The sequence below is a fragment of the Phocoena sinus genome, chromosome 5 (assembly GCF_008692025.1).
Source record: "Phocoena sinus isolate mPhoSin1 chromosome 5, mPhoSin1.pri, whole genome shotgun sequence".
Taxonomy (NCBI): domain Eukaryota; kingdom Metazoa; phylum Chordata; class Mammalia; order Artiodactyla; family Phocoenidae; genus Phocoena; species Phocoena sinus.
Genome location: NC_045767.1, coordinates 105,773,136 through 105,794,342, shown reverse-complemented (window position 1 = coordinate 105,794,342; position 21,207 = coordinate 105,773,136). Strand labels below are relative to the sequence as shown.

Here is a 21,207-nt window from a genome sequence, read left to right as displayed (position 1 = left end):
CGCGGGCTTTCTCTAGTTGCGGCGAGCGGGGACTACTCTTTGTTGCAGTGCGTGGGTTTCTCACTGCAGTGGCTTCTCTCGTTGTGGAGCACAGGCTCTAGGCGCATGGGCTCAGTAGTTGTGGCACATGGGCTTTGTTGCTCTGCGGCATGTGGGATCTTCCCGGACCAGGGAACGAGATCACGTGTCCTCTGCATTGGCAGGCGGATTCTCAACCACTGCGCCACCAGGGAAGCCCCTGAAATGAGTTTTAAAAAGTCACATTTTTGGTCAAGTACATTTATTAAAATAGCTCCTTGGCAATACATCTTTTTTACAATATCAATAATCACTCTTTCTGTAGTTATTCTTCCTTAATTTGTAATTCTGAAAAAAGAATAAACCTCTGCTAGATATTCTACATTGGAGGCCTCACTTTATTTTTTTTTTAAAGGACAAAAATCAGAAATTGTTATTTGAAAAGCAAATGGTATAGCCATTTGCTATAAAAATGGTATAGCCATTTGCTATTAAAATGGTATAGCCATAAAAGACATATAAGAAAATCTGCTCCCTTTCAACAAAAGGAAACACAAATGCAGGAGGAACCATAGTCTGAGGAAACGGAGTTTAGATTTGTCATCTTATACTTGACTTGGTGGCGAGGTGTGCAGGACTGTCTAGAGCTATTGCTACACTGAATTCCAGAAAGTTCGGGAGAGTCATCATCGCCAGTCACCACTTCTGTACATGAGCGGACCAGAGCATGAAAAGTTTAACCAATATACTTAGAATCACAAAGTAAGTTGTGACAATATTCTTGGTGATATAGGACTGAGTGTAGGAAATCTAATACTGATGCTGAGGGTGTCTAAGTCTGGCTAAACCTCTGGGCCCAGCGCCAGGGTCGCTCTCCAGTGGCTTCCCTGTTGCTGAGTCGGGCCTGGCACTGGAGGTTCTTGCCTGGCTGGTTTGGTTACTTACTGTTCTATGGGAGGCAAGTCCCTAGAGGATGAGGCCAGTGATCTAAGGGCCCTGAGCCCACTTTTGTGCTAGCTGCGAGCCTGCATTCCCAGGTTCCAGAACACACTTAGGACCCTGATTTTCTGGATGCCATCTGTCCTCCAGTGGGAATAGTGCCCTAAGAGGATACCACGAAAAAATATCAGAACCATCCCTTCAGGAATTAAATAAGAGAGGTAAAAGAATGAAGATGGGAAGAGAGAAAGTGTGAGACACGTGTTAAAATGTGAAATAATTATGACCAGAGGACGCATATCCTGGTTTATTCTTTTTGAAAGTTAAACCAGTTGAACATTAAAATTACAGTGATTTCTGATTTAAACTCCTATGTGGATGAAAACAATGTCAAAGATTTTTAATTCATCTTTAAGGAAAAAAGTTACTGAATTTATTTTCCATATTAATTCTGTGTGATCCAATTTACATTCTTTACAGGTGAGGTCTGGGTGTAAATAAAATGAAAGTAACTTTATGTAATCCAACATAAAGGCAAGTCGTTTTAGAGGGTAACCAGGGTAAAAATAAGTGAACTTAATTCAAACACAAAGTTTTGTGCCTACCCTGGAGAGCACAGGCAGCCTGGTTCTTCATGAGAGAGCTGCCCACTTGGAGTTCTGCCAGTTAAGAAGTATGAGACAATTTAAAATCCAGTTTCCCTTTTTTATAACCGCTTGAGCTGTTTAGGTATGAATCAGCTTTAGCTGAACTACATTGGATTTTCTTTTAGCATGGGGTGGGTAAGAGTAAATGTAATTACAAAAATACCAGAACGGTACACTCACTTCCCTTCAAATTAACTTTAGAAATTAAAGACATTCATTTCAACAATCAGTGGTATACACTGCTACAAAATATTGATGAAACGGTGTGTTTACATTATTTAAAATTTCTGTACGATTGAACAGATGTTATCAAAAGAGTCATTGATTTCCAGCATGAACTGCTGCCAAACCCCTGCTCAGTCTCTTTTCTCCTCCTTGTGTAATTACTGCTTCACTGGAGTATGAGTGATTTCTTTCTTAATTTTTTTTTTTTTAATTCAGTTGAGGCGTTGCACTTTTTAAAGCAGTTATTGTGAACACTATTTAGATTTTCTAATTAGTAGACAGTGATTTATCTTCTTTTTCTGTTAATTACTCACTGTGAAAATTCACCAAGGACAACAGCTAAGACTCTCTGAAGGGCCTGAGTAATTTGATTTTCATAGGTCCAGGGACCATTCACACTGTACGGGTTTAGAGAGCATCTCATTCCAATCCAGCTCAGCACACTTCACAGATGAGGCCTCACGAGTCTCAGTGATCTCACAAACCATCGGATATGAGTAGCAAAAGCTAAGACTGATGTTACGAAAGTTCTGTATTCAGTTACCTGCCATTTGACCCTTAGGGTGTCTATGTATTTAGAAAGGATTTTTGAAATATAAATAATAACATGGCATTCATCACCGTTCCTGGTACTTAGCATTACTGGTAATCGCCAGTGTTATCCTGTTTGAAGCGTAACAGTACCTGATTTCTCTGTACAGTTCCTATATGAATACAGTGGTGTGGTAATTGTCTTTTGAATATGTAGCCAAAGGTTATTAATTGTCACATTTGCTTTTGTCAACAAACCTGGGTCCCCCAATATTCATATTTACTATTGCCTCATAATGGTAAATTAGAATCAAAAGGAAAAAAAGATGGATTTATAAGATAGTTGCTATCTGCTCCAAGTCATTAGGAAGTAACATTGCTTGCCATTTATTATTTGTATTTCAAAGTGAAATGTGCCCTACGTGTCATGGACATCTCAGATATTTTAGTCATTCTTTGGTATTATGTCCATTTCTAAAATGGACCTTTGGGGGTTTTTTGTATCCTGTGAGATGCACTTTCGAACAAATGGCGGGTTTTTATCTTTGTTTTTATGAATTATAGAGGACTTCCTTGGCAGTGAGCAGTGGAGAGAGCAGAGCTCCAAACACTTATGTGCCTACTTTCCGCTCACCCTCGTGGCTCTGTGCTGAGACATCGGAAGGGGTCTGTGAGGAAAAGCACGTCCTTTGTCTACTCTGCATTCTTGGATGACTATGCTGTCCAGGCAGAAAGGGAAAAGTAAGGCCTCTGCCTTACTCTGCTTCACTGGTGAATAACACAGATGATATTAGAGATGGGGTTTCACGGTGTGAACCTTCATACAATGCTGCAATATGTGTGGTTCTGCTTAATCCTCAAAACTGCCCTCCTAAATATCACTGCCATTTTAGAGCGATGAAATTGAGGCCTGTGGGTGGCAAACGACTTGTCAGAGTTCACGCGGGTGGAAAGGGTGGCACAGGCCTTAGGCTCGGGGTTTCTGCCCCCTTCCCCACACATTGCAGCCTCCCCCACCTGTGATTACTTCATAGTAAGCTGTGTTCGTCTACAGGGGCGTGATTCTCTACAACATCAACTGTCACTTACTTGTGCTTAGTGTTCTTAGTTTATGGTTTCCAAAACAACAACAAGAAAACAGCGAAATCCTGTCTGGGTGGAGCTGCTGCCTTTAATCTTTCTAAAGACTCTAGGCAGGATTGAGGCCCTCATAATAAGGTGCTAGCTAGCCAGGAAGGAAGCTGGGGAATCTTCCTCCCAGGAGGTAATGGAATTCTGCCAGAAAACACTCCAGGCAGCCCTGGGTTCTGAGGCTCTGTGAAAAGGTGTCTGCCCTTTTTCCTCTGCCTCCAGAGGGAAGTTCACAAAAGCTTTTATTCTCCCTGTCTCCTTAGAGTTAGCTAGTTAAGGCCTGTTTGTGTCCATGGGGCCAGAGCTAAGCGTATGTAAAGGAACTGAAAGTAGATGGGCAGCTGATTCAGAAGAATAACGTGTTAAGACCATCATTATTTATGTGTCCAATGACGTAATAATCTAAAAAAATCTAAGAAAAACAACAAAATAATCCTGAAGGATGATAATTCAAAAACAGGAGGTTTAGAAAGCCAGATTTATCAGGTTTAGGAGAAAGAAGTTCTAAGAGGTAAGAAGTCTGGGACACTGCACTTAGGTTCTGCTCTGACTCTGTGTCCTTGGGCAAGATACCCAACACCTACCCCGCTCCTATTTCTGTTTCTAAGGAGGGCATAGGACTACTGGCCACTCCAGCGCTGGGGCCTGCCTGGTGAGGGTATACTATTAACCAGCAGCGTAACCAGATCTTTCTCTATGGCAATAAAATAACTGACGTTAAAAATTGGAATCTAGCAATTATACTCCAATAAAGATGTTAAAAAGGGCTTCCCTGGTGGCACAGTGGTTGAGAGACCGCCTGCCGATGCAGGGGACACGGGTTCGTGCCCCGGTCCGGGAAGATCCCACATGCCGCGGAGCGGGTGGGCCCGTGAGCCATGGCCACTGAGCCTGTGTGTCCGGAGCCTGTGCTCCGCGATGGGAGAGGCCACAGCGGTGAGAGGCCCATGTACCGAAAAAAAAAAAAAAAAAAAAAAAAAATTGGAATCCGTGGCACTAGAGAAGCAGGGAAATGAAGTCCAAATTAAAAAGAAAAGCTGTGGAATCTAAGTTTAGGGTTGGGTTTTTCACTGAGTTTCCAGGACTGGGCACAGTGCCAGGCATATGGCAGGCACTCAGTAAATGAATGGATGACAGGTGGATGAAGTGATGGGAGGTAAGACCTTCCCCAGTGGTGGTGGACCTGGGAGCAAAGAACCTGTGGTTCAGTCCTGATCCACACTAACACGGTGACAGAGACTGAGCTATAACCTCAATTTCTTCCTGTGTAAAATGGAGAGGACACCTCATAGGGCTATGAGGACTAAGTGAGAAAATGCTTGTTAGTTCAGTGCCTAGCACATAGGAAGCACATGGTACTGTGATCCTATTCTCCACTCCAAAGACTTCTGAGGAAGAGGGTCTCCAGAGGTAAAAAGTCTTTAGGTAGGAAATCCCTTAGCCTATCTGGCTTCTGCAGGACTCCGCCACCCCTTGTCCCCGAAAACAGGAGCTCTATTTCCTGGGACCTTCAATGGGATCCATGGCAGGAAGGTGAAGCCTGAAAATTAGGTGGGCACTGTGAGCCCTGTTTCCAGTCTCCTCTGTGCAGAAACCCAGTGGAATCTTGGCCTTCACCACTGGGAGACATGGACCTGGGCCTGAGCAGATGCTGTGGCTGTCTTGCAAGTTTCCGTGGGATGGCAGGAAGGGGTGGTCGAGGAGAGAGTCCACAGTGCATTGATGTCCACGTGTTGACCAGGACGGCCACGGCTCTTTCACAATCCCCCAGCCAGACCCAGCAACCCAGTTGAGTGCATTTAAGGCATTTGCACATCGAAACTTGTTGAATGTCGTACAACTGAGGAACTAGGGGTCTCTCTACCAAGCCAGATTCTCCCCTCTATGAATAAATGACCCCTTCTGATTTAGGAAGGAGAAAGTTATGATGTTAGATTTCTCTTGGGCTTTTCCTTCTAATAGCAATTGTCTTCCCTTAGTTTGGGTCAAATTGATTCAGGCAGCAAAGTATTAGTGGGAATGTGAGCCTATTAGTGTATATACATATTTTTATGAAGAGTGCCTCTAGGGAGCCATCAAAAAGTGACCGCTCACAGACATACTTATATGCAACTCTGAGAACGTTGAGTAGTTGCAAGGGAAGTTTTCAACGATTGCTGAATAGGAGAGGGCAATCAGTTCAGCCAACAAGAGCTCTTCTGACGCTGCATTTTCCCAGTTGAAAAGTAGCCTAATCCTCACTAACCCCTCCCAGCTTAATACATCTGAGGAGACTTCAGAAATGGACAAATGAAGACCTTCCACTGTCTCCTTCGGGCTCCTCAAAGCTGAATTTCCCGCAGGCAAGCAAAGAGGGCAGCTTTAGGACAGTTTCAATGAGAAAAATTAATTTATTTAACAGCATAACATTCAGGCAAAATATTCTTCAAGAAAGAAACTATGGGCACTCCCCACCACCATTCATTTCCCAAGACAGCAGAATGCCTACATCTTGAGCAAGGTACTCGGATGCATGCCTCATATTAATCTCATCTCCTTTTTTCTTTAAGTGACTCCCAAAAATTAACCCCACCGGGAAAGAAAGAAAAATGCAAATCAGCTTGGTGCTGCCTGCCTCTCACAAAACGCCGTGGAGATGCGGCCATTGAGGAGGGTCTATAGGTGATTTCTCCTTAATATTTTTTTTGCTCTAAAAGAGTTCTCTGTGGAGCCTTGAGGCAGTTCTCCATGCTTTTGCCTCCCGCAAATTCGCCGGGTGCAGACGGTCGTAGCGTTATAAGCCGGGTTAGTGACCACTAGGGACGGAAATCGCTAATTACCAAGTCCCCTTTGATCTCCCCGGGCCGTTTGGCTCTTGACCCTGGAGGTCCCTGTATCCGTGCTTTCCCAGAACTGGACCAGACCAGCGCGTGCAGCGCCTAAGAGTCGGACGTCTCTTGGTGGAAGGTGAAGCCTGAAACTTTCGTCTGCAGTCCGACGTAACTGCAGTTACGGTGTACAGCAAGGTCTGGATCAGACTTCTAAAAATATCTAGAGACTGCCCAGAGCTCCCGTCCAGCCGCAGAGCTGGTGTGCTGGCCGGACGCTAAAAAGCGCCTGTGTGCCGAGGAGTTTGATTAGTTTAAACTACCCACTAATTGCACTTTTCTTTAAATTTTGGGGTAAGACTGGGGAAATGGATGTCTTAAAATTTCTTCATCCACTGCCTCTCCCGCCTTCCTCTTTCGATTCTTTTGTGGGAAATGGAGTTTTCTTCTCTTTGCCAGGACTATAATGTGACTCGAAATCGTTTGTGAAATGAACAAAAGTCACCAGCAAGCGGGACGACTGGCAGATAGGGGGCGGGAGCGAAGGCCGGGCTTCGGAGGATAATGGGGAGCCGACCTCCTCCCCGTCTGGTCTCCATGGTCCCCTTCATCTTCCAGGTAAGATGAATGTCTCTTCATCCATCACCCGCCGGGAGGCCCTTCCCCCGGGCGAGCGGAGAATCTGCTCGCTGAGGAGACCTATTAGCCCCACACAGGGAGGCTTTGTGGAACAATTCGAGGCTCTCCATTGCGGCCTTTGTCCGAGGAATTCAAGCATTTACTTAATGCGTTAGCACGGAACTCTGCGCTGGGTCTGGACACCGCGTGCCAAGCCTGGCGCGGACTCCGAGACCGCTGCTCCCTAGCCTGAGTGCTCCCCAGTACCGCCTCGCCGGTGAGCCTGGGGCCCGCTGCGGGGCAGGACCTCTTCCTTCCTTGGTCACCTCCGGGGGGCTGCGCTTTAAGAGAGCGGCAAAGTTTCGGTGGGTGAACCGAAGCTGGATCCACGTGACCCTGAAGCAGAAGAAATAAACTTGACATGAATTTGGCTTTCCAGAAGGACGTTGGGCGCTTCACCGTTTTACGTGCTGAGCGTTGGGAGCCGTACGCTCAACGGTCACTGGTGCCTCTGAGCGCGGAGGCGCCGCGGGTTCCGATCATCCGCGGGGTCGCTTCCCACCCGCGCGGTCGCTTCCTACCCGCGCGCCAGCTGAAAGCTAGGGGCATTCCTGGCATTTAAAGGGAAGGAGGGTGCGCGGTGTGCGGGGCCACGCCTCTACGGAGTTTAGGAAGGAGTCTGCAGGCTTTCGAGGCGCGCACAGTTCCCAGAGTATATGCAAATATTTTAGTAAGCCGCGGTCTCCGAGAACCCTTTAGAGGGAGGTGGTTCTGCTCAGAAATCTCGCCTGAGGGCACTTTCCACCGAAAACGACCCCAAGTGCCCAGAACACGCCCCAGTCTAGACAGGGGCAAGATCTTTTGTGCGGTCACGCCTCGGCCACTACTCTCCAAAAACGGCCGCTTAAAGGCGGTAAGTGCTAAGGTATCCAGCGCAAGAGGAAGCCTGCATGTGGAAGGGGTCGCAGGGCGGAACTTAGAAGCCCAGAGACGACCCGCCCCTTCCAAAGAGCCTGCGGTCCCGCGCTACGCCGCAGAGAGCGGCATTTGCCGCCGGCGCCCAATCAGCTCTCTTCCTGGGTCTGTGACGGCGTTCGGCCCCGCCCCCTCGAGGGCGATAAAAGGCCACAGAAAAGGCGCAGCTGAGTGCACCGCGCGCGGCCCTGCTTCCCGGCATCGCCTCCGGGTGCGCTTCCCGGTCTGGGGTTCGCGGGGCGGGTCCCGCTGATTCCGTGGCTAGCCGCCGCCAGCTCCTCACTCCTCAGTCGCCAGTGCGGTGCGGCCAAGCCGATCTCCTGGCTTCTCCCCCTCCCATTTTTCTCTCACTGCCTCCTGCGCAGACGGCGTGCTCCGTGGCACTGGGCTGCTGGCCTGCGGGTGAGCAGCGGCGCAGCGCCCCTGTCCGGCCAGCTCACCTTGCCCGGCCCGGCCGTGCCTGAGTGGCGACGGTCCCCCCAAGACACACTTTTCCCTGCAGGATGAAGAACCCAATGCTGGAGGCGGTGTCACTAGTGCTGGAGAAGCTGCTCCTTATCTCCAACTTCAAGCTCTTCAGTTCAGGCGCCCCGGGCGAAGACAAGGCAAGGAACACTTTCTATGAGATCAACTCTTTTCTCCGCGGCGACGTGCTGGAGGTGCCTCGGACCCACCTGACACACTATGGCATCTACCTGGGCGACAACCGTGTCGCCCATATGATGCCCGACATCCTGTTGGCCCTGACTGACGACAAGGAGCTCACGCAGAAGGTGGTCTCCAACAAGCGTCTCATCCTGGGCGTCATTGGCAGGGTGGCCAGCATCCGCGTGGACACAGTGGAGGACTTCGCCTACGGAGCCGACATCCTGGTCAATAACCTGGATAGGTCCCTCAAGAAGAAGGCGCTGCTCAACGAAGAGGTGGCGCGGAGGGCGGAGAAGCTGCTGGGCATGACTCCCTACAGCCTCCTGTGGAACAACTGCGAGCACTTCGTCACCTACTGCAGGTTCGGTACCGCGATCAGCCCCCAGGCCGACAAGGTACCACGTGTGACTCCCCGGTGGGCTCGGTGGGGACGCCCCCTCCCATCCCTAACCTTTCCTATCCCCTGCGAGCAGGGATTGAGTTCTAGACTTAGTAACGAACCCTCTGGTGTCCGTCAGGGAAGCCAAATAAATACATAAACGGCGATGTGCCTTGCAGGATATCTCGAAATGCACGGTGAAAGAGTGTGGCAATGCAGTACCGCTGCCAGCGATGCCAGAGAGCTGCCCAGTTATTGCTGCAGACGTCATCAGGGTGTCCATCCAGCGTAGTTGAAGTGACAATGGGCAGGTGACTGGGAGGGTCACAGAAAATCTGTCGCCGTGTGCTTGCAACTTTACCCAAGAATTGCAGTTGGAAGGAAGGTGTCTAGAGTTCATATTTAATCCGTAACACTGTATAGTACAAATTGTTGTGCCTTTAAAACAAGGAAGCATGCTGTTTTCCCCATCTATAAGCTGCAGAGAGCGAATTCCCTTTGCTTAAGATAAACTGCCAAGTTTTCCGTTAAGAAGACTTCCCTGGTAGATCCCTTACTCCTGTGGCTGAGCTTCAGAGAAGTCTTCCTTGGTATTCTGCATTCCTTCTATGTTGGCTTTAATTCCCATCTAGACTTCCCCATTGTTAAGCATCCTTTACACACTAGCCCCACAGGTGGGTTACATTGTTTCTGGGTTCCCCAGAGATCAAAACAATTGGCTTTCAAGAAGAGCCATTAAATGTTGGAAGGTAATTTTATGGGTACTATAAAAAGGGGGGAAAAACTGTTAGAATTTAAGATGATTAAATTAGCTACGAACGCAAAGGAAAAGCAATGGATTTTTATTGCCTTTTGAAACCTCTTAACTTGTAAAAATCAAATTTTAAGCAGAGGTATTGTTAGTGCGTACCCTTCACAATGAAAACCTGGGCAATCACATAATGAGCTTCAGATTATACTCTTCATGTTTAGATATTTGGGTACCAAAAGAATCTATGTCCATATAACCAATTTTTTTATTGCTCCACATCTTAATTTTTTGACCCATATGTGAAAATCTTTCTCTCCTGTCGCAGATCATGAACGTATAGTGCTTGTATACATCTGTGTATAAAACTCCTTACAGATTGTTTATAAAGCCACAACAGTCTCGATCTAGTGATTATTTTCTAAGCAAACTAAAAAGACAGTTAGAGCACTCTGCAGTGATTCAAGAATCACAGCTTCAGTCCATGCCTGTTTAGAAATGAACTTCACCACATTTACAAACACTGGCTCCAAAACTGTTCAAAAGGAAACACGTCAGATTTACTTAGGACCCAAGCAAATCATTTCTCTAAGGAAAAACAGTATTTCCCTCCCATAATTAGGAGTTACCCTTTCATGGAACACATATAGCACTGTATTATATATTTCTCCAAAAAAACAAAAAAACACAGTACAAGTGCTTTTTAAAGGTAGTAAAATGTTTAATCAGCATAAATAACTAGTTGGAGTAGTTTTTCCTCTTTGGCAACTGTAAGATTTTATGGACGTAGAGTAGTGCTTTAATTGCTGTTGCTGCATAGCGCCTCTTGTGAAACTTGAGTTTTTGTCTTCACTTTGAGTGGTCTAACAAACAATTTTACCACAGAGTAGATTTCCCGGGGGAAAAAAAAATCCCCATCCCAAATTTTCCAATTTTTAAGGACTGTTTTTGAACATGCCCTGAGAGAAGTAGGTCATTAGTACTGAAGGAGGACTGGTTTCTATTTTTTGGAAACATAAGGAATGACAATTCTGGGACTGATGGTTGAGTTGTCCATATATATAACTATTATCAGTATAACATGAGAGTTGCAAAGTTGTCTCTCACTTAAATTTGTTTTTATAAAAGCTCTCAAGAGCACTTTCCCTCAGGAAAACACTGCAACTAATGTGAAAGTGAACTGGAAGAGAATCTTTTTTTTTCTTTGTAGTGATGCTCTTTACAAGTTTAGAAATCATAAAATTAAACTATTTTATATTACTGTTAACAGTTTCAGTGTTTCATAAACTATAAAGCCCTTTAATTAGTAACTGTTACTATTCCTTATGCTTTTTTTTCTTTGCTGATATTGCTTTGCATTGCCAAAATGAATACACATACCCCTTTTAATTTCCGGGGATTCAGTGCTCAAAAGTTCCCCTGTAGGCTTCTTAACAACTAGAACCTAGAGGACATTTCCTACTGTGGAGCAACATCAGGGGTACTTCCTGGACTGATGGCCAAATGAACATGAACAGGACATTAGAAACAAGATGCTCCTTGTGCAAGTCTTCTTTTGGGGGAAAGAGAGTCCACAATGATTCTATGTTGGCCTTAATTAAAAAGTATTGGAAAAAGATAAAAGAAGCACGACTGTATCAAGACAACATTCTTATTTACCTAAATGTATATCTCCCCATTATTTGCCAAGCAGCTTTTCTCATTGTCCTGAAAACGTCATTCAGTTTGATCCTCATCATTTTAAGATTGTATATTTGTTACTCAATGTCTTGTTAGTTTAGTAAAAAGAGACAAATCATATGTTTGACATATAAAAAGAATGACATCTGGATAACCAACAGGAAATTTCATATTTGTTGAGATACTGTATAAAAGTACAGACAGAGACAGGCTTGAGTGAAGATAGTGTGTTAAAATATATTGGACTTGTGCATTCATTCCATGAAGAACTTGGAAACCCAGTTCTCCAGTACTAAATACGCCACTGTAGGAGACCCTAAAAGCATATACAATGACACGTCTAGAAAAGGAGCTTAAAACCAGTATGAGTAGGAAACTCTTAGCAAAATGGAGCAATTAATTGCTGAATTCTGCCCCGACACTGATGAAGTAGAGATAATTGTCAACAGATCTAGCAGTGATAACAATCGTTGTAATACCTTATATTTATACAGCATGCAGACGAATACAAAGTACTCTTGCGAAAAAATCTCATCTGATCCTCACAACAACCTCAGTATTCCCATGGAGAAGAGGGTAGTCTGGACATGTTAAATGATTAAAAGGTGATCCAGGACTCAGACATAGGCCATTACTTCTAAGAAAAATTAGTTTTCTAGGGAAAAAAAATTATACATCTTAGAAAAATGCATTCCTCGGGGCGTAAGGATCCTGTTTAATTTATCTTTATTTCTAGCAGTCAATTTTGTGTCACATAATTGATTATGAATTTAATATATTTTGGCGGGGAATGGGATATGACAACAAAATTAGACTTTCTATGCCTTTAGATTTTGAGACTTATCAGAATGTTTTCGTCAAAAGTATCACCAAATTTTAGAACGGTGAGTTGTAGGAATTGAATTCCCAATAATGATAGGCTAAATTCTATTTGCTTGAGATTAGAGATCGTTTGCTCACTTTACTTTAGAATATGTTATTGTTATTGAGAGGCAGTTTAATGTTGTCTTTAACCTTTAATCCTGAATAACTTTTATGTGGTTACATTCTCTGTAGTTTTCTATAAATGTTGTGTATGTACAAAGGCAACTGCCAGTATTAACCTAGTTGCCTAAAGTATCATTTCAGCTACTATGGGATGTAGAATCAAGAAACTGAACTATTAACATCTTAAATTCTTTCCAAGATCATGAGAAAAATTCTAATTCTTCTGGTAGATAGAAAATAGCTGGGAAAGTTGAGCTCTACTATTCGGTATATGTGATTCTTCCTAGGTTTAGCCACCTTTTCTAATATTCTTAAATTTTATTTTCCAGTTTTGTGAGAATGTGAAGATAATTATTCGTGATCAGAGAAGTGTTCTTGCTTCGGCAGTCTTGGGATTGGCATCTATAGTCTGTCTGGGTTTGGCATCATATACTACCCTTCCTGCAATTTTTATTCCATTCTGCTTATGGATGGCTGGCTAACTTCATACCCTTGTTTCAGTGTGTGTATTCTGTGTGTAGATATGTTTATATTTATAGAGCACAAATCAGTATAAGCATCGTTGAGAAAAATGTGACCTGTAATACTGCGTTCTGGATAAAAATGTGATTAAGAATCACACAAAGTGCTTACCGTGTAAGCCCAAGAACAAAGCCTTTCTGAATCTTCCCAGGCAGTTCCATTTCAAAGCACTGTGAATCTTGGAAACATGACAGCTTGTGCTAGAATTCTCCATTACAAGAAAATCAGCCCCTAAGATGATGGCCGCAGGAGATTATTTGTGGTTTGTTTTTTTTTTTTCCCTCCTGTAATCATTGTTCTTCTCTGTTAAACCTGAATTAGAAGATTGGAAAATTTACTGAATGAGACCACAAACTTTATTGTAAATTTATATTGTTTCATTGAAAAATTATATTAAACTAAAAAAAATTTCCCTTATTCAAAACATGTTTGATGATTGGCCAAAAAATAAAAATCACAATTTTTTCACGTATTATATATAATTTCCAATAGGTCAAGAATAACTTCATTACTTGAAACAATATTGACAAAGGTAAGGTTTAATGCTAAAGTAACTGACCAGAACTATAGAAATCTGTGTTTTCCTGCAGAAATAGCTACTAATGCTATAGTTTGATTTGATTTGGCTTTACTCAGTAGGAAACCTGGCATTCATTTTTTTTTCCTTTTATTTTTCACTGTAGTTACTGTAAACCACTCTGAGAGGAAAATGAACATAGGATTGAAATAATTCGGGTACTTGGAGTGCATATGTGCCAGTTAAATACACAGATATCCACATACACTCAGACTGATGAGAGACAAGTTAGTTCTTGATTGCTTTATTACCATACCAGTGTAGTTAGTATAGAGCATTGGTGGAAGTGAACGTAAAAGCATGTTCAATCCATTTTCTTATGCCCTTGCGTCTGTGGTGTAACTTGCATGTATGTCGTCATTGGATAGTTTAATTTTAAAGCACTTACTAATGCACTGTAGAATTTGTAAAAGCCCTGAGATTTGTTTCAGTTGTTCCATTTCATTGCTAAGTCAGTATAGTTTACATCCTTAAAAGAATGATGCTTCGGCAATATATAAAACCCAAACAAGTAGGAGCAAAGGAAATAACTATTAGAAATCATTTTTAAGTGTCTTAGTACCACCAGGCATGTAAGTTGATTACACAGAGGCTGTTTTAATATCAGAGTTGAGATGTAGCAGTGTTAAAGCAAGCATGCAAGTACTTTTACAAAATTACCAAATCCTAAAAAGTAAGCTACAAGCTAGACTTGCATTTCAAGTATTAAAATTGCTTTATAAACTGTCAAGAATTACAAAATAATGAGTCACATAATGAGAGGTGTGAGGAGGGTGGGGTTAGTCACTCAAATCAAAACAAATTTAAGAGCAGATTTTAGTATATCACCACTAATTTACCTAAAACAAATTCAGTTGGAGTTTAATAATAATTAAACTTTAATTATTTAAATGTTTTGAATAATTGAAGCATGAAATGACAAACACCACAGAATAAAGTGTTCTATGGGCCTATTCCAACCACTTAAAGTTATCTTAAGTGTGTATACATAAAAACAACCACTATGAGAACTCCATTGTATTAGTGGTTTTTTCACTTACTGTATATTACTCATGTAGCGATTGTTTAAATAAATTCATTTAAAAAATATGGTGTCCTCATAAATAATTAACATCTTCTGCAGACTTTGGTATTGCAGGTAGCAAAAACCACTGTGTGATGTTAAATCTCTGTTCAAAGATCATGATCCCTCATTAAAAGCCAAGGGAAGTACTTAAGGTTGGAATTAACATATTTAGTCTTGACTCATATCCTTAAAGCAAGATTCAGTTCATCATTCGTGCGCTCATTATGTGCCAGACACTGACCTATTACAATTTCATGGTCTAGAATTATTATTATTTGTTAACTACCTGTATTAGAGTATACACAGTGCTATGAGGGGTAGAAGAAATGAAATCTTCCTGAAGGGTCAGAGAAATCTGTGTGAAGGAGGAAGTGCCAGCATCAGGCAGAGAAATAGTAAGAGGGGGGTCTCCTCATACTGACGTGTTCCAGTACTTGTGGGAAGAGGGAACCACAAGTTCCCTCTTTTCTAACCATTTTAGAAAAGGAGAGTTTTCGTTCTGTTGTGCTCAGTTTGATTAGTTGCTTAACAAGGTAGAAAGAGAAGCATATATCCTTGATTGTGATTATGGAAGAAACCCTGAGCCATTAATGTCTCTAGTGAATTCCTCTGGGCTTCATTAGTTAAGATTCATCCTTATGGTCCTGCAAATTTCTATTCTAACTTGTGAAATGATAATCCAGTAGAATCTGATACAGCTTTTGGTGGCTTATTTTGTTCTTTGCCATACCTCGCTAAAGGCTGAACAGGACTAGCCAGGGCTAAAATGAAATAATGCAAGTATCAGGCGCTCTGCAGGTGTTGGGGATGAAAAGATGAATGAGACATTGACCTTCTCCTCAAAGCTGATGGTCTCACATACACAGAAGGATGTATTAAGACTTTCTGCAATAGAGCTGATTGAAGGCACAGAAAAAGAACGGGTTCGTTTTCACTGATAAGGTCAAAATTATAGGAACTGTACTGAGACTTGGAAAGTCGGAGTATTTTCCAAAAGGACAGATTTGGGGCAGGACATTCTACACACTGGGGACAGCATGAGCAAATGCACGAGAACTGCCCCCACCGTGCCTGGCACAGAAGAGTGAGGTACTTTCTAATTCAGGGACTGAAAGCCTGAAACGGCATGGGGCATTCAGGCAAGTGCAAGTGGTTCAGAGGCTAGAGCAGAGCAGGGCTGATGAGGAGAAATGCCGGGAGAGTGATCAGGTGGTGCAAGTCTTTCTTTTTTTTTTTGGTACGCGGGCCTCTCACTGTTGTGGCCTTTCGCGTTGCGGAGCACAGGCTCCGGACGCGCAGGCTCAGCGGCCATGGCTCACAGGCCCAGCTGCTCCGCGGCATGTGGGATCTTCCCGGACCGGGGCACGAACCCGTGTCCCCTGCATCGGCAGGCGGACTCAACCACTGCGCCACCAGGGAAGCCCAAGGTGCAAGTCTTGTGTAGACCAAGTTTGGACTTTATGAACGGGCAATGGAGACTTGGGGTTCAGAGAGGTAACTCCCAAAAGCATGTCAGAAGATGGGGCAAGACAACAAGGGGATCTTAGGAGACTAGTTATGGTCCTCAATCTCTCAAGTAATGGCCTGTAATTGTAAGGGCGGAGAGCAAACATGTCAAGGAAATGTCAGCTGACTTTAGCCAAATCCTTATATTTGACTCATGAGTAACTCCTGGTGGTGTGTCAGGGAGGAGTCATGCATCCTTCTTTCCTGCCAGAAAGTTGGTTCCTGAAAAATAAATGAATGTGGTGACCATGTGTAAATTGGATGTTCCAGATCTTTGTTCTGCTCTATGTTTCTTACCAAGAACGAGCAAATAAGTATAGATTTGTTTTTTTAAAAAATATATTTTTCAGAATATATATTTCATATTTTTCCATTTTATATTTCATACTATTACTTTCAAGTATCAAAAATGTTTTCTGGCAATATCAAAGTTATGCCAATGGCAAAAGTCTTTTGTTATAGATGAGAAGGCTATAAGAAATGATGACTGCTAATATTCTGTTTTATAGGATCTGTTTGGAGAGCTTTACCTAACTAGATCTGTCAGCTCAACTAGTTTTATATTTGGTATACATGCATGCTCAATAAAATCAATTTTACATACTGTCCCTTCTCATCTTTGAATTTGAAATACGTAAAAGTAGATAACAAAACACTTTTTTGAACATGGTACCCTGAAAGTTTTTGCCTCTCAAAGCTTCCCTTACTGAACATAGTTTTATATATTTGAAATTAAAATTTTTTGTGGATCTGCCTTCGGGTTGATATAATCTATGTTATCTACATCTTGAAGCCTACCTTGATTATGTAAAAAAGGGTTCGGTGTAATATTAAATAACAAATCCCTTCTCCATTCCACAAAATCAAGCAACAACAATCAGAGCCGTGGGCATGAACTCTATAACCAGATGTGTAATGCTACCGAGGCAGCCTGCAGCTTTACACTGGCCATGGGTGTGGTGCGGATGAGGCATCAACGGGAGCAAGTCCCAGGCCAGTCTTGAAATGCATTCACAGCATTGCAAGGACCACAGAAGTTACTGGGCTGAACCCTTAAACCTCTAACCAGATTTTAGAGGTGGAAAATGAGGCACAGAGGTTGAGATACTTTGTGATTATGCAAATAATTAGAGCCAGATCCCAACCTTGACTCCAGCTTTCTTTCCACTGTACCACATCAGTTCCCTGAGGCCTCCCATAAACTGGACAAGCTTTCCTCCAATGAATGTATTAATTTCTTGCAGACCTTCTGTGTACTCCAAGCAGAGCCACACAAGAATGAACTAGTTAGAATCTTAGTTCTGTAGCTGCTCAGTATAAGGAGAGAGAATGGCAAGTCAATAGATTTCAAAACGATAAGCTTGTAGAGGTGTCAGAAGAACAGAGAGATGAGACTGGTCAGTAAAGGAGAGGGATGATGGCAGAGAAGGCTTCACTGACACCTTAACTGAGCTGTAAAGAATACAAACATTTAACGTGAATGAGAACTCCTTTTCCAGGCCATTGCTGGCACCTGGAGCAGTAAATACAAAGGCACAGTCATGAGACCCCTCCTGCAGCTGAATTGCTGCTAGTCATTAAGAACAATCACCTGTGTTTATGTTGTTGCCTTGAGAAAAAGGTGCCCAGTAGGGTTACAAAGAACTCACTTCCTCTGCTCAGGCGATGCTGGAGACAGGAGGCAAGACCATGGGGGGCTTTACACTGTTAAAGTCCCGAGTACAGAGAAAATGTTTCCTAAACTTTCCAAGTGCCTCGGCTGAATCTAATAAGCGTGCAATTTTGTGAAACACATGATGAATGGGGGTGGAATCAGATTGTGAAGAAAAGAAACATTTTATGGACAGAGGTTTATTTTAAGGTAGATGGAGAAGCGGGAAGTACAGGAATCACCTCAAACAGGTGATGGTTCCCTTCTCCCCAGTCAGTTCATAGCTGCTCCCCTGTCCCAGCAGCGACCCTGGTGCCATCCTTTTCCTGACTCTAGATTCTGTCCCCGACATTTCTTCCCATTGAGCTTTTAACTGCTATCCCCATGGCTGCCTACCTGCTGCTACTAACACTCAGTGTGTCATTGCTTCTGATGCTTCATGACTTTCCTTAAATCCTTTACTGTTTCTTTCACTTCTGCTTCACTCTACCAGGTCTGTCTCTCGCTGAAAACTGCCAAAGGATCTAATTAGGCTGACTAGTCATGGTGCAGTATTGGTGCTTCCAATGAACAAAGTTCTTGAGCCAGGCTGCCTCATGGGCCACTGGACACTCTCATATCCTTTAGGTCAGATACCTTCAGATCAGGTGACATCCTTGGGCCAATCAGTTGTTGCCAAGTTGCACAACCATGGGCTCCAAATCATGGTGGAGCTACTCTAAGGAGCTACTTGTAACTGATTTTCCTTTGCAGATGGTTATCAGCCAGGTTAGAGGGAGAGTAGTACCTGATCATCACCTTCGAGAGCTCAGTCTGCAACAACGTAGAGGATGGATTGCATGAGGAAACGTAACTCAAAGGACATCCATTCTGTCACCAAGATGTAGGAGACAAATGATGAAGACTGGATGATGTAAGTCAGTGGCAGTGGGGATGGAGAGGAGAGAAAGGAATGATTCGAGGAGTGTAAAAGGGGGAGGGTGTTTCATATGGTGTCCAACCAAGAACACAAACTTTGCTAAGTATTGTCTGGCAAGATGTGCGTGTGTGTGTGTGTGTGTGATACCTTGGTTTCTCTCTTCCACTCAGCCTCCAGTCTCTTGTGAGGGCCTTACATTGGCCAACAAAGCCAGAAAGCAGCTGACAGGAGAGCCTGGGAGACAGCCTGCTATGAAAGTCAAGAAACATATCTGAGGGCTAACAGGAACAATTGGGCACCCATCAATATAACTGGTCATATTGTGCCATACTGGGTAATTTAGGGGAGTGGGCCTTGGAAGAAGTAGGAAGAGCCTGGTTTGGTATACACAAAGTTTGAGTAGCCTCAGGCCCCATGGGTGGAAATATAAACAACTGGAAATTGGAATCTCACGCTCAAGACAGAGAGGTATTGGGAATTATAACAGTGGTAAGTGTAGCCCAGGCTATGAATTAGACCATTTTGGGGCGTCTATGAAGAATTAAAATAAAATGTAATGATAGGAGACCAGAGTCACAAACAAGTAAGAGGGAGGAAGAAAGATCAAGAACATTTCCAGAAGGAGACTGAGGAATAATGGTACAAAGTTTAGAGCAGACCAGAAGAGACTGTGAGGAAGCCACGGAGGGGTGAGCTTTAGAAGGAAGTGTATGAATAGCATCGAGAGAGAAGAGAGAGAAGGGCTGAAGACGGTTCACATTGGACTTGACAAACAAGGAGACAGAGTGACCTTGTTTGGTAAGCATCCCACTAACGCTAGAGGCAGGGTGTTAGGAAGGTTAGGGGAGAAGGCGGATTGTAGGTCGGAATGTAAATGGGAAAGGAGCGTGGGCTTCTTTTTGTAGTAGTTTGGTGGGGAAAGGAAGGAAACAAAGACTCAGAGAACAGTATAATATCTGACATGTCTTTTTTCACTTCAGCCTTGCTTGGAATGAAACATACTATGAACTGCTTTACGCCTCATTTAAGAACATAAATCAGAAGTTAATTTTCATAATTCTTTTCTAAGAGACACCCTATTTGTAATATCATCAGAACAGTACTTTTCTTTCAGAACAGTGATTAGTGTCAGAGGGTCAGTCAAATCAATGAACGTTCCCATTTCTACTGGCTTCTTTGAAAAGAACACATATTCAGATAGAGATTCTAGCAGGGTCATCTAGAGATTATTATTCTAAGTGAAGTTAGACAGAGAAAGACAAATATTATATGATATCACTTATATGTGGAATCTTAAAAAAATGATACAAATGACCTTATTTACAAAACAGAAATAGACTCACACACAGAAAACAAACTTATGGTCACCAAAGGGGAAAGGTGGGAGAGGGATAAATTTTGAATTTGGGGTTAACAGATACACACTACTATATATAAAATAGAAAAACAACAAGGACCTACTGTATAGCATAGGGAACTATGTTCAATATCTTGTAATAACCTATGATGGAAAAGAATCTGAAAAGAATATATATTTACATATATATGTATAACTGGATCACTTTGTTGTATACCTGAAACTTTGTAAATCAACTATATTTCAGTAAAAAAATGAAAATAAAAATAAAAGAAATTCTAGGAGAGTCAGGAGAATGGGGAAGGAGTAGAAATATAAAACAGACTGCACAGGACTCTAGTCTTGGGCTCTTAATTCCAACAACCTGTTGAGGGAAGTCCACTGCCATTTCCTCCCTTTCACAGAATGATGGAGCAGAGATCAAGACATAATACAAGACTCAGATTCAACTGCTTCTGGAAACTTTTTGAGCAGCATAACCTCATAAGTTCTTCAGATTCTCTACAATTAAATCTCCACAAATATTCATGAAAAAAATCATAATGGAAGATTAAACAAATCCAAATGGCTAACATGTCCAACAAAAATTGTACAAAATAATGATTTCTTATCCCTTTGTCCTATGTTGACCCCAATACATGAAGAATTTTGAGACCGTTTTATCTGGCACTTGACTGAGTCACCTATTCTTTGAAGAAGAATGTGTTAGCATTCTTGAGAAAGTCTCCTTGTTTATACTGAGTCAAACAATGAGCTGAACTTCCAAGATTTATCAGATAAACAGCTTTTGTTGGCTAAGCCTGGCTGGGCCTGCAGCTGCCTCCGAGGATCTGCTCAGGCTGAAGAACCTAAGCTCCACATTAGTCCAGACACCTGATCTGACCACGTGTCTCACTGCTGGGTGGAAACCAAAGAGGTGGCAATTACTACATACTTGAGGGACATCAAGATTGATTTCCTCTCCAGCCTCCCTTAACACCTCGTCCAAACTCCCACCTCTCCACACAAATCTTTCTCCACTTCACCCTTAGCAAGTCACAGACAAATGGCTACCAGGGAATTCAACAACAGTAAATTCTTTTTGTTTTGTTTTGGATTTTTTTGTTTGTTTTTTTTTTAATTGAACTATAGTTGATTTACAATGTTGTGTTAATTTCTGCTGTATAGCAAAGTGATTCAGTTATACATATATATACATTCTTTTTTTAATATTCTTTTCCATTATGGTTTATTATAAGATATTGAATATAGTTCCCTGTGCTATACAGTAGGACCT

At 42.8% G+C, this 21,207-nt stretch overlaps 1 protein-coding gene across 2 annotated transcripts; it reads left to right on the top strand.

The window, feature by feature from the left end:
• Positions 1 to 8,267: 8,267 nt before the first annotated feature.
• On the top strand, positions 8,268 to 12,815 carry LRAT (lecithin retinol acyltransferase). Of its 2 annotated transcripts, none has more exons than XM_032633594.1 (2): positions 8,268 to 8,934; positions 12,663 to 12,815. In XM_032633594.1, exons 1-2 carry the CDS (start codon positions 8,395 to 8,397, stop codon positions 12,813 to 12,815), a joined length of 693 nt encoding a protein of 230 aa, XP_032489485.1. In that variant the 5' UTR covers positions 8,268 to 8,394. The 2 variants fall into 2 exon arrangements, with proteins under 2 accessions (XP_032489485.1, XP_032489486.1); XM_032633595.1 differs by lacking the exon at positions 12,663 to 12,815 and adding an exon at positions 9,098 to 9,298.
• Positions 12,816 to 21,207: the final 8,392 nt, after the last annotated feature.

Coding starts and splice junctions, on each gene's coding strand:
- LRAT (XM_032633594.1), top strand. CDS start 8,395: ATGAAGAACCCAATGCTGGAGGCGGTGTCACTAGTGCTGGAGAAGCTG. Junction 8,935..12,662: donor TCAGCCCCCAGGCCGACAAG/GTACCACGTGTG, acceptor TTTATTTTCCAG/TTTTGTGAGAATGTGAAGAT.